Raw genomic sequence first — 13295 nt, 5'->3', positions numbered from 1 at the left:
TATCTGCTACAAATGTTAGCTGCTGTTTAGCTGTTCTTGTAATAAAATGAAAAATAGTAGTGACTAAAGGCCCCAACTGAGGTCACGGCCACATTGTGCTAGGCACTGTACTGAAACAGAGACAATTTTTTTTTTAAATTGAGATTTTAATTATAACATTGTCACCATTTTTTCAACCTGCTTTACCAGTGAGCTATTCAAGCTTATCTACCAGGAGTTGTACCGTTCAGCTAATATTGATACAGTTCTTACTAAGTAAACAATGGTATTATCTGAGAAAACAGAGAGAGAAGGATCTGAAAAGTGGTGGATTTCAACGGAATTCAAGAGTACTCAGCACCTCACAGGCGCAGGCCTAGAAGCAGGGGTAATGAGGGCAGCTCAGTTTCAGCCATGGCACATCTCTGAAGCCTTGGGTATCAAAAGTCAAGGCTCAGATAGCTTTTGGTGATATAGTGCTTTTCAGCTCTTCCGCTCTTGGTGCTTTTGTAGTCTAACAACCTAGAAAATGGCACACCATTCTTGTCTAATATGCCCAGGCTGGTCACACCTGAAGCATACAAAGCGTCCCCCTCAGCCACCACCTTGAGGGCTTCTACTAGACTGTGGGACTACCCCCCCCCGCCGCCGCCCCCCCCGCCCCCGTAGCTCTTGTACATTACCCCATTTTTGGCCATTTGAGAATTTTCCCTTTGAGAGCTTCCCTGGGCCACCACCTTTGGCTTCCCCTCAGTTTACCATCCTGCCCTGGCTGCTTGTCTCTCTTGGCCTCAAAGGCGGCCTCTGCCCATTCAACAGCGTCTCCCTCCCCAGCCAGCTGAAAGCATCTCACCCAGCTGTTGGCTTCCAAGGGGACAGTCTTTAGGAATTGATCCAGGACAATTTGGTCCATGAATCTCTCTCTCCAGCTGGCAGAACCATGGAGGCATGAGATCCTGTAATTTCTGAGCCACCACTCATGGCATTTTCGTGCCACTCATGAAAATGGTTCTACCTGAAACCAGTGTTTCTAGGCCTCTGGAGTCAGTCCCTCTCAATCCAGAATGGCTGCCTTCACTGCCAGATAGGAGATCACCTGCTCTTTGCTTATTGCTCGGTAAATGGCCTGAGCTTTGCCCATTAGGAATGGTGCTACAGGTTGCTCCTTCTCATCCTGCATTGCTTGCCACTCTCTCAAACATTCAGAGGAAGACTTTGGGATTGTGTTTTGGTCCCTGCTTTGGCAGGCCTGGGGCCAGCCAGCTCATGGGTCCATCACCAACCGTGTTGCCCGGCATTCCTTAGCCCAACTGTTCTGTAACCTCACTTGTTGAAAGGGGGCATCTTGTCACCTCTGTTTAATGGTGAACTGTGCCTCCTGCTGTTTCTGCAGGTTCTTCATCAATTACATGAGCAGAATCTGGGTCATCTGCTGCTGCTGTTCTTGTTGCTGCTGTACCATGGCCATCTGCTGCTGCTGTCCTGTTAACAGGCAGATCGCAGCCTCCATTTTTCCTCTGACCCACCCAAATGTGGTATAGGACAGTCAATGTCCTGGGCTCAGCTTTCTCTTCACCAAAGATCCACCTTACTGCCTCCCCCCTAGTATCTGAGACGGATTTGAGATGCCCACATTCTCCACCATCTGTGACACAACAAGGCTTCTCCCATATCTGAGAGGCATACACTGCCACACCCAATCTTCTTTCCTTTAGGTATATTGTCCAAACATAAGCCAATAAACAAACAAGACACCAGTCCCTTCGCTCATCTTTTGTCCTAGGGTTTCGTGGACTCTCTTCCCTAGGATCTCTGGTAATCCTGCTTCTGGCAGCTTTGTAGTCCCAGCCAACTCCCTTTGCTTCAGCCAGTCCTCCTTCAGCTCTGGTGCTCTTCTGGAATGGCAGCTCCAGGGCAACCTTCCTAGGCACCTGGCCCCTTACTCCAGAGGCCACCACTGGAGTTAGTGCCACTCCTCTAGGGTTCCTCTTCTAGGCACAATGTGTCCTAATCACTCCTCCTCTTCCTGCCCTTTGACAGGCCTTTATAGCCCCAGGTGTAGCACTTCCCCCTTCAACAGGGTCACCTGGGCTCACCTGCTCTGACACAGGGGAGGTGAGCCCAGTCTATTCACAGGGACCAGCTGCCCCATGACAGGGCCCAGTTTCACAAAACACTTTAGTATGTGCTTAAGAGCATTGCTGATAAGGGGTGAAATTACTCATATGCTTAAAGTTAACCATTTGTTTTAGTGCCTTGCTAAATCAAGGCTTGAAACCTTCAGAGGCTAGTGAAGTATCTGCTAATGTAACCGATGTCCTTCTTAGAATCCTTAATTTTTCTGCTTCTGCACCATCAGCTCATTTAATAGTGAAATGTCATTTGGAGTTGAGTGCCTGTTCCTTTTCATGAAACTGCCTTAACAGTATTTTTAAAGGTATTTTTACCGTGTGTGTATACTTCACATCTGAAATAATAAACCTATTCTTATCTCACAATGAATATGTTACATGTTTTCCAACAGAACGTTCATCTAGTAGCCAAATGGTTGGGGACCTTGGAGAAACTCCTTGAACAATACAGCAAAGGAAGCCACTCGGATTTCCGAGTCTTTATGAGTGCTGAACCAGCTCCAACCCCAGAAGAACATATCATCCCTCAAGGAATTCTAGAAAACTCAATTAAAATTACCAGTGAACCCCCTACTGGGGTGCTGGCTAATTTGCATGCTGCCCTCTATAACTTTGACCAGGTAAGAACAACATTTACATAATCTATGGGTTTGGGTTTTTTTAATTACTACAAACTTTTGTAAATAACTAGTCTACCAGGGCTGGGAGCTTGTTGCTGGGGTCACCATATCCATTCCATATGAAAACAAAAGTCACAGAAGGCTAACCAGCTCTGCCCTATCCTGCCTCCTTGTAATCAATTTCCCATCATCATGGGGCAAAATGCTTCAGATACTATCCCTGATGGTATTTCCCAGTATTAGGTAGTGGTATAGGGTTAACCAACACAATGCTCTCCTTTTGTCAGTGAGGAAGCAGCACATCAGACATGTAGCTGTATTGGCTACCTCAACATCAGAGAAATGTTGCTGTGGCCCAGCATTTGATACTCTGCCTCCCAACTAGCGATCTAAGAGTGCCATGTCAGCTCCCCCTTTCCTATCGTGACGTCTTCCAACCACTGACAGCTCCCCCACGGCTGCAAATTCCTGCCAGTGCCTGTTACATATAATCATCTTATTATTCTTACATATAATCTTAGTAGGAGTAGTATTTTTAATTCTCAGAAAGAGATTTTTATAGCCCAAATCATGGTGGTGTATCCTTCTCTATTATCAGTAGGTGGCATGTATCCATCCATCTCTTTTCCTTGGTAGCCCTAGCTCTTCCGGAGGTGGATGGATGAGTTGATTGAGGGTGATTTGAGGGAGCAGGGAGGCTGGTGTGGGTGGTATAATCTTGGAAAGAGGCAAGAAGGACTTTTCTTCTTTGGTTAGATCTATGAGCGTCACTGTGTCTGGACACCCTACTTCGTTTTTTTAAAGTGGATATTATGTAATACTTGTTCGTTCCAGCAGCACATTACAGAAAGGGCAGGCTTAAAGAACCACTTGCAGAGTCCCCCAGTGTCTAGGATTCCCCAGATTTTGAAGAGTCTCCACAGTGATTGCTACAATACTTCAACAAAATAGGCATGGCTGCCTAGTGTGTCAAACAGCCCTGGGGCAATGGGAGGCCAGCATAATGTAAGCCTTGTGACTGAAATGTACCATGCACATGCTGAGCAGACAAAGGCCAGGCTGAGCATCAGGCATGTATGTAAGTGGGACTTTGCACAGTTCAGTTGGCACAAAGTAGAGGTATTCTGGCCATAGTTGGTCAAGTTGTACAGGGAAAAGTCCACAGACAAAAATCTAGTTTATACAGTTTCACTGGCTCCTGTGCCAGCCACTCCACCACTTCCTCAGGTATGGGGGAAACCATTAGCTACTGTGATAGTAAATTGGTATTACTGTAGATTGTTTAACTAAAAGGCATGTGAATGGCGATCTGTTTCAATGTAACAGCAATTCTGGTTCTTGAAAAGTTTGTGTATTTCTTAATTTAGGTGAATTTATGTAAATTATAGAAACTCAAACTACATAAACTAAATTTCAATAAGACCTATTGATAATCTCTACAATGAGACCTCCAGGTAATTTTTTAAACCTCAGTCTTGTTCCTTTTTAAATATGGTGAATATTATTTTCTTTTATGATGACGAAGCAAAAACCCTTATTTCCTTACAGATTAATTCCAAGGTTGATGAATTAGGTACTTAAGATGAATCATCTCTTTCACTTGCCTTTAATGTTAATATTTGTAACATTCTTGATCATCCATGTTAATGTACATGCCATAAGCCAGCAATATGACTGTAAATTGACAGAAAATAGTGATTGTTGTTGTATGCAATATCTTGACTCTCTTACTGATAGCCTCTACAATTAATTTTTATTATTTATTGTAACTTCAAGTTTATTTAGTGGCCTTTTTCTTTAGTTTTGAGTCTGATTGTAATGTCACAGCCTTTTTTTTGCGAGCCAACTGTTTTGACTCTATTTTGAAACTATAAAAAAAAATTCCTTCTCGCAAAAAAAAGAAAACCCAACAAAATGTATATAACGAATTCATTAGTAGTCCCATTTCTTCCCCAAAGAAAAGCCTTAGTGAAGAATTTGACCTTACTCTAAAAGTAGAATTGGTTGAGTACACAATATTTATGAACATTTGCTCCATTTCAAATGACTCTTTTAATTTGCTGGGCACAATGTGGTTTTTTTGTGCACAAATGTTTAGGAACTGGCTGCATACCCTTTTTATGAATTCCTGTTCTTGTATACAATTAAGGGTATTTGCTGATTGATTTGCTGTCATTATTCACCTGTATAAAAAAATGTTTTAAAACTGCTGGGAAGGAAAGAATAGGAAGAGGAAGCAATGGCCAACTGCCTCAGGGCCTTGCCAGCAAGGAGATGTAAGGGGAAAGGGGACTTAAAAATGGAAGAATAGCGTTCCTTGACACCCTGTTCCTTTTGGAGTTTGTTCCTCTGGGGGGACTTGTAGATCACTTTCCAGTTTCAGTTCAGGTCAGCCCTTCTACAACAGGGTAAGCTGTGCTTACAGAATCAAGCTCATCCATCTCATTGAAATGTGCCAAGGTAAAGACTATTATAACTGTACTTTAGTATTCTAGTGATTCAAATATTTGATACACAGGAATTTTGTATCTAGCACACACGAAGGCAGGGCCTGAAGTTATTTGTCTCGATAAAAATGAGGCATGAGAGTGAAAATTTTAAGTGCCACTGTTCTAAGGAACCCCTTTGGGCAACACAGAATACAGAGAACTCCACGTCAGGTTTTCTGGGCCAGAGAAATGGCGGTTGTGATGTGAAGCTGGTAGAGGAAATGAAGGAGGAGATTCTGGAAGATTCCTAAGGGAAATAATTGTGTGTACTCTTGGTTAAGCGGACAGTTTTTATAGTGGCAATTTTTGTTGTACAACGATATAGTTGTTTATAATACATCGTCACAGCATTTTTTTTTAATAGAAAGCTGAAATATATTGGCAAGGACTGTTTTTAGCAAAAGTATGTTTCACGGAATTGTTTAGCTAAAATATTACTGAACTATGGTGAGGTCTTCAAAAATGGGAAATGCCGTTATGCCTAAGAGGGTTGTTTATCTGAAACGTGAATCTTAAAGCTGGCACAAAGGAGAAATTATTGCAACTTTGATTTTCTGACATCTTTATTCATCCTGGGATGTTGAAAAGGCATCCAGTAAGAAATAGTTCTCATACAGACAGGACATCCTGAAATTTGAAGAGATACTTTAATTTAACTCTGCTCTAAATTAAGATATGGGTCACTTGTTTAGAAATTGATATTCCAGTTCAAATCTTTTAAAAAGGTGAGATTTTCAACAGGAAACTCTAGTTGTATGTTCTTATGGTTGTCAGTCAGTGGTGGTTGAGGCAAACTTTTGTGCTACGGACTCTTTGCAGGTATATCAAGACTAAGTTAAGTACTTACTGTCTTTATTATGTTTCTTGTAAAGTTATTTGACATTTCAGTAGGAGCAGCCGCAGTTTTAAAAAAACATTCATTACACTATATAGCCAGCCCCAGGTAGGGCAAATTTTATGTTGTATGGATTTCTATATGCAGGTCAGGAAGATTGAGTCAGATTCATAAATCTTACACCAATATTGTATTTCTGATTATTTAATTCACTAATTTGACCAGAAGAAATTTTGTTATAGGACTTGATGCTCCCCATCATGAGATGTTTCCCGGTCTTTGTGTGGGGGAAACATGTTCTCCTGCTCACAATTTCCTACTCATTCTTCCACTGGGGAAGGTGATTTGCCTTGACAGCCAGAGATTTAGCCCCCAGAAGTTTTTATACTTAAGATGTATATGGATATCAAAAATCAATTGTAATATTAATTACTTCTTACACACAATTATGACAATTCAAAAGAGCTTGGGGGTGCAAGGAATGTAGATTTAGGATCATACTTTAGAAAGACATTTTAAAGTTTGACTTGGGAACTTAAAAAAAAAAAAAAGAAGAAGCTGTACAGAAACTCCTATTTCCAAGCTTCTGTCAATGAAGACTAAAGAAAACAATTAAATTACAATTACCAAACATACCTTTTTTGGAAAAAAGCACATAAAATCTGAGCGAGAGTGATAACTTCTCTATGGAATTTTAAACTACCCTATAGAATTCTATAGTGAGAATACCATTCTCTGTGAGATTGTCTTTAAGGTGGTCTATTTTATAAAAATGTCCTCTATTATATGATTGTTGAGTAATATTAGAAACTTATTTAATTTCACAGTCATATTGGGTTAAATAAGGGCAATACAGTGCTCCTTCTTAGATAATTTATCTGGTCAGCAATTCTGTTTAACTATAATAGAAGTATATAAAGTGAAAAATACTTAGGCTCCAATCTTGCTAACAACGCTCCATTTGCTTAACTTCAAATGTGTGAGTAGTCCCATTGGCCCAAGTAAGGCAACTATGCCTATATAGTAATGTAATGGTCACTGGATAAAAACATTGCTTTTCTTCTTTGGCAGGATACACTTGAATTGTGCATCAGGGAGACGGAGTTTAAAAGCATACTCTTTTCTCTGTGCTACTTTCATACTTGTGTGGCTGGGAGGCTCAAGTTTGGACCACAAGGCTGGAATCGAAGATATCCTTTCAATACTGGAGATCTCACCATTTGTGTCAATGTCCTCTACAACTATTTAGAGGCACACACTAAAGTAAGAATTAGTAGTCAAGTAACCTTTTACCAAGATTGTTCTGAATCTGTCAGTCTTGGATACAGGAGTGGAACATAATTTCTCTCTGCAGCCGTTATTAAAATAGCTTACATTATATGCATCTATTGCTGAGTATGAAAATATACCAGAGCAAAGGTTTTTCAGCAGTGGATGCTTGAACTTCATAATATAGGTCAAACCAGTTTCACATCAGCAGCTTAGCGCAAAAAAAATGTCCTTCATTATGTTAACAAAAACAGTGGTTTACATGTGCATATATGCCAAATTCATTAGGCAGGTAATGAAGCATTTGCACAAATGTAATTACATACAGCAATTCTGACAGTTCATAACACTGCATTAATAATCACTACAATTAGTTCTGATGATGGAAGCAATTTACAACACGTCACATGTATAAATAATGGTGCATTTCCTGCATGTGTCATTATTATGTATTAAGGATACCACCTTGTTGTGACTTTCTCTGTAATGTTCCCCCGAGTGGAAGTTAAGGGTAGATGAGTGATTTTATTTCTGAGCTACAGCATATTTTACAGTTGTGTGGTTTAAATACTCGATTAATGTCATTTTTTAAGTTCTGTAAATCCAAAGCCTGAATAATAGAATGATTATTCAGCATTTAATGGGGTAGATAGTAAGTAGGCTCTCTGATACCACCTTTTTCAATAACTTAGACATTTCAGAGATCAGCAGAGGGTTTTTTAAAAAAAAATATGTGAAATGTTACTTTCAATGACATACATTTACTTGTGTGTCCCGGTTTGTAGTCATTACATGTATTTGTTCTTGTTTTCCTTTTATTCTTTTCATTGATGCTTTTTGCTAATAGGACATGAAATTGAATTTCCTTCATTTGGTATTTAGTGTCACATTTGAAATAATTGCTTAATTTTATAGTGGTGATTTAACAATGGTTCTCATTTAGAAAATGACTCTCTCAAATCAGCTTATTCCAACCCATATTTTTCTTTACTGATAAATCTCCTTCTCTCTTTAGGCTCTGTTCTCAAAATAACTATTCATAAGCTTAATAAGTAGCTACTAGTAGCTGAAAGCCATGCTGTCATATGGGTATAATATATAAAGTCATGTGTGTGTTTAAAAAAAAAATTAAGAGGAGGCCAAAAATGGCTGAGAATTTAAAAATTGGTTGGTAGCAGACCACGAATCTCAGTAATGATTGAACCTAATGATATTCTTAACAAAAAGAGCTCTCAACCATACTAGTTGTTGTTTCCATCACTTCACGCTGACTCGACAGACGTTGCTAGTTGTGTGGGTGGTTCTGTTGATTTGTGTGAGTGGCAGTTGGATGCACAGGTGTGGCGGTTTGGCCAAGTAATCCACCATTTGGGCAGTCTCCCATATATAACCAATTAAACTGTTACATGCAAATTAGCTGTAAAGTAAGGATGGTAATTGGTTGAGTTACTTCTGATATCATAGTTATCAATGGGCTAGTGTACAATAGAAGTACTACATCGCTACATCTGGTGAAAACACTCTATGCTGAAGGGAGAGAGCTCTCCTGTTGGTGTAATAAATCCAATAAATAAATAAATAAATCCTCTGTGTGAGGCGGTAGCTACATTGGCAGGAGAAATTCTCCTGCTGACATAGTGCTGTCCACATCGCCTACGACACTTGGTGTGGCATAGACACATGCTTTACTGTAGCTGTACACTGCCTGGGTATAATCTGTAAAGTCAAAATGGTTGAGAACTTAAAAAACTATATGGTAACAGACCACAACAACCAGAGATGATTCAGTCTGGTGATATTCTGAATAATAAGAGTTCTTGGCCATACTTGTAGCTGCTTCCATTGCTTCACACGGACTCAATACACATTTTAGGCTTCAGAGAGACACAGAGTGTGACATTCCTGGACTCTTATTATATAAATACTAGTTCGGATGGGAAGTAGGAGAGAGAATTACTAAACCTTGCCTTTTGGTAGTATTGCATACTTTTCATATTAATAATATTTTGTGGGTTAGCAGGTTGCATCACATTGCATTGTAGCTTTATGGTCATTTAAAAATGTAGGTACAAGAGGAAAAAAGGAATCTTAAAAGCAGCAAAATGTGGCGTGAAAACAGAGCCAAATCCTGCTCATCTTGCTCATTTGGGACTATTTGCGTTAGTAAGATGAGCAAGAATTGACCCATGGAGCACAAAGCCTATGTTGAAGACTGGGGGCAGATTCTCAGCTGGGGTAAATTTTCACAGCTTCATTGAAGTCAATGATGCTATGACATTTTACACCAGCTGAGGACCTTATCTTTTGGACACTTAATCCTCTTGTGGCTCTGAGTTGACACGACCCAATCCACTTCCCCATGAGTGAAATTCCCTTCACCCACACAAAGCCCAAGTATTATATGAGCTCTCTGCAGGTGGAATTCAGAGTGGTTGTGGAGACAAAATCAACCCAGGGCCCAGGTGCAGGACTTCTGTTCAACCCACTCCTTCACCCATCACACTTGTTTTTCAAGTATATGGGATAGAACAGCAACCAGTTGTGTAGGGTATTGGGACTATTTGATCCTTCCACTATGTGGCTTTCTGTACCAGTATATATGAGACCTTTCCTGTGCCATGCAATTGTGTAGGCGCCCCTGTGCAGCTGCTAAATAGGTAAACTCCTCCTACAGCATAGCCCCTGTGCTGGACTTGAGTAGTGTGGAGGTTGAATTTCTCTCTCCATGAACACATCAGGCTAATTTCCTACACAGTACAATGTTATTATGCAAACCTGTTATCCAAAAAGCCCTTTTATCCAAAACAGAGAACATGTCCCTGATCTCTTGTGATTACACGGAAATTTCTCTCTTAAATCAGAAGCCTTGATTATCTAAACGTTGTCAATGTTCCCCATGACATGTGGCTAATTGAGGTTATACTGAATTAAAATATTGCTATACTCTTGTAAGACACACTCACTTTGAACAAGGTTATCTGGCACAAAGAGAAAAAGCAATTTCCTGACCAACAAATACCAGTGTATTGAAATAAATATATAGTAGATTGAGAAATGTATTAGTAGCATTTTTATAGCCAATAAGGAGAAAAACTTGTTTAATTGTGACAGGTTTCAGAGTAGCAGCCGTGTTAGTCTGTATTCGCAAAAAGAAAAGGAGTACTTGTGGCACCTTAGAGACTAACCAATTTATTTGAGCATAAGCTTTCATGAGCTACAGCTCACTTCATCGGATGCATGCCGTGGAAACTGCAGCAGACTTTATTTATACACAGAGAATATGAAAAAATACCTCCTCCCACCCCACTGTCCTGCTGGTAATAGCTTATCTAAAGTAATCATCAGGTGGGCCATTTCCAGCACAAATCCAGGTTTTCTCACCCTCCACCCCCCACACAAATTCACTCTCCTGCTGGTGATAGCCCATCCAAAGTGACAACTCTTTACACAATGTGCATGATAATAAAGTTGGGCCATTTCCTGCACAAATCCAGGTTCTCTCACCCCCTCACCCCCCTCCCAAAAACCACACACACAAACTCACTATCCTGCTGGTAATAGCTCATCCAAAGTGACCATTCTCCCTACAATGTGCATAATTAAGGTGGGTCATTTCCAGCACAAATCCAGGTTTTCTCACATCCCCCCCATACACACACAAACTCACTCTCCTGCTGGTAATAGCTCATCCAAACTGACCACTCTCCAAGTTTAAATCCAAGTTAAACCAGAACATCTGGGGGGAGGGGGGGGTAGGAAAAAACAAGAGGAAATAGGCTACCTTCGAGACACCACTGACTTCCTAAGGAAACTTCAGTCCATCGGTGATCTTCCTGATAACATCATCCTGGCCACTATGGATGTAGAAGCCCTCTACACCAACATTCCACACAAAGATGGACTACAAGCCGTCAGGAACACTATCCCTGATAATGTCATGGCTAACCTGGTGGCTGAACTTTGTGACTTTGTGCTTACCCATAACTATTTCACATTTGGGGACAATGTATACCTTCAGATCAGCGGCACTGCTATGGGTACCCGCATGGCCCCACAGTATGCCAACATTTTTATGGCTGATTTAGAACAACGCTTCCTCAGCTCTCGTCCCCTAAAGCCCCTACTCTACTTGCGCTATATTGATGACATCTTCATCATCTGGACCCATGGAAAAGAAGCCCTTGAGGAATTCCACCATGATTTCAACAATTTCCATCCCACCACCAACCTCAGCCTGGTCCAGTCCACACAAGAGATCCACTTCCTGGACACTACAGTGCTAATAAACAATGGTCACATAGACACCACCCTATACCGGAAACCTACTGACCGCTATTCCTACCTGCATGCTTCCAGCTTTCACCCTGACCACACCACACGATCCATCGTCTACAGCCAAGCTCTGCGATACAACCGCATTTGCTCCAACCCCTCAGACAGAGACAAACACCTACAAGATCTCTGTCAAGCTTTCTTACAACTACAATACCCACCTGCTGAAGTAAAGAAACAGATTGATAGAGCCAGAAGAGTTCCCAGAAGTTACCTACTACAGGACAGGCCTAACAAAGAAAATAACAGAACACCACTAGCCGTCACCTTCAGCCCCCAACTAAAACCCCTCCAACGCATTATTAAGGATCTACAACCTATCCTAAAGGATGACCCAACACTCTCACAAATCTTGGGAGACAGGCCAGTCCTTGCCTACAGACAGCCCCGCAACCTGAAGCAAATACTCACCAACAACCACATACCACACAACAGAACCACTAACCCAGGAACTTATCCTTGCAACAAAGCCCGTTGCCAATTGTGCCCACATATCTATTCAGGGGACACCATCACAGGGCCTAATAACATCAGCCACACTATCAGAGGCTCGTTCACCTGCACATCCACCAATGTGATATATGCCATCATGTGCCAGCAATGCCCCTCTGCCATGTACATTGGTCAAACTGGACAGTCTCTACGTAAAAGAATAAATGGACACAAATCAGATGTCAAGAATTATAACATTCATAAACCAGTCGGAGAACACTTCAATCTCTCTGGTAACGCAATCACAGACATGAAGGTCGCTATCTTAAAACAAAAAAACTTCAAATCCAGACTCCAGCGAGAAACTGCTGAATTGGAATTCATTTGCAAATTGGATACTATTAATTTAGGCTTAAATAGAGACTGGGAGTGGCTAAGTCATTATGCAAGGTAGCCTATTTCCTCTTGTTTTTTCCTTCCCCCCCCCCCCAGATGTTCTGGTTTAACTTGGATTTAAACTTGGAGAGTGGTCAGTTTGGATGAGCTATTACCAGCAGGAGAGTGAGTTTGTGTGTGTATGGGGGTGGGGGGGATGTGAGAAAACCTGGATTTGTGCTGGAAATGACCCACCTTAATTATGCACATTGTAGGGAGAATGGTCACTTTGGATGAGCTATTACCAGCAGGATAGTGAGTTTGTGTGTGTGGTTTTTGGGAGGGGGGTGAGGGGGTGAGAGAACCTGGATTTGTGCAGGAAATGGCCCAACTTTATTATCATGCACATTGTGTAAAGAGTTGTCACTTTGGATGGGCTATCACCAGCAGGAGAGTGAATTTGTGTGGGGGGTGGAGGGTGAGAAAACCTGGATTTGTGCTGGAAATGGCCCACCTGATGATCACTTTAGATAAGCTATTACCAGCAGGACAGTGGGGTGGGAGGAGGTATTTTTTCATATTCTCTGTGTATAAATAAAGTCTGCTGCAGTTTCCACGGCATGCATCCGATGAAGTGAGCTGTAGCTCACGAAAGCTCATGCTCAAATAAATTGGTTAGTCTCTAAGGTGCCACAAGTACTCCTTTTCTTTTTGTTTAATTGTGAGTTTATTCTTTTTTTATTCTGAACCAAAAGTTAATATTCTTCTTAGAGATGTGCTGTTCAGCCTTTCCTGAGGTAGTATGTAGCACAGTTTATTACATTCTGGTGAC

The 13295-nt window shown here is 41.1% G+C and overlaps 1 protein-coding gene across 1 annotated transcript in view; it reads left to right on the top strand.

The window, feature by feature from the left end:
- DNAH11 (dynein axonemal heavy chain 11) overlaps positions 1–13295 on the top strand; it is a 299590-nt gene that overhangs the window by 267722 nt on the left and 18573 nt on the right. The window contains exons 74-75 of the mRNA XM_084618686.1: positions 2504–2731; positions 7127–7318. Of these exons, the coding sequence (XP_084474812.1) occupies positions 2504–2731; positions 7127–7318 (420 nt within the window). The remainder of the gene's footprint in view (positions 1–2503; positions 2732–7126; positions 7319–13295) is intronic.

The sequence above is a fragment of the Lepidochelys olivacea genome, assembly GCF_965140295.1.
Source record: "Lepidochelys olivacea isolate rLepOli2 genome assembly, chromosome: 2".
In the NCBI taxonomy this organism is placed as follows: domain Eukaryota; kingdom Metazoa; phylum Chordata; order Testudines; family Cheloniidae; genus Lepidochelys; species Lepidochelys olivacea.
The sequence above is the reverse complement of the archived record's forward strand: the minus strand, read 5'-3'. Positions and strand labels throughout refer to the sequence as shown.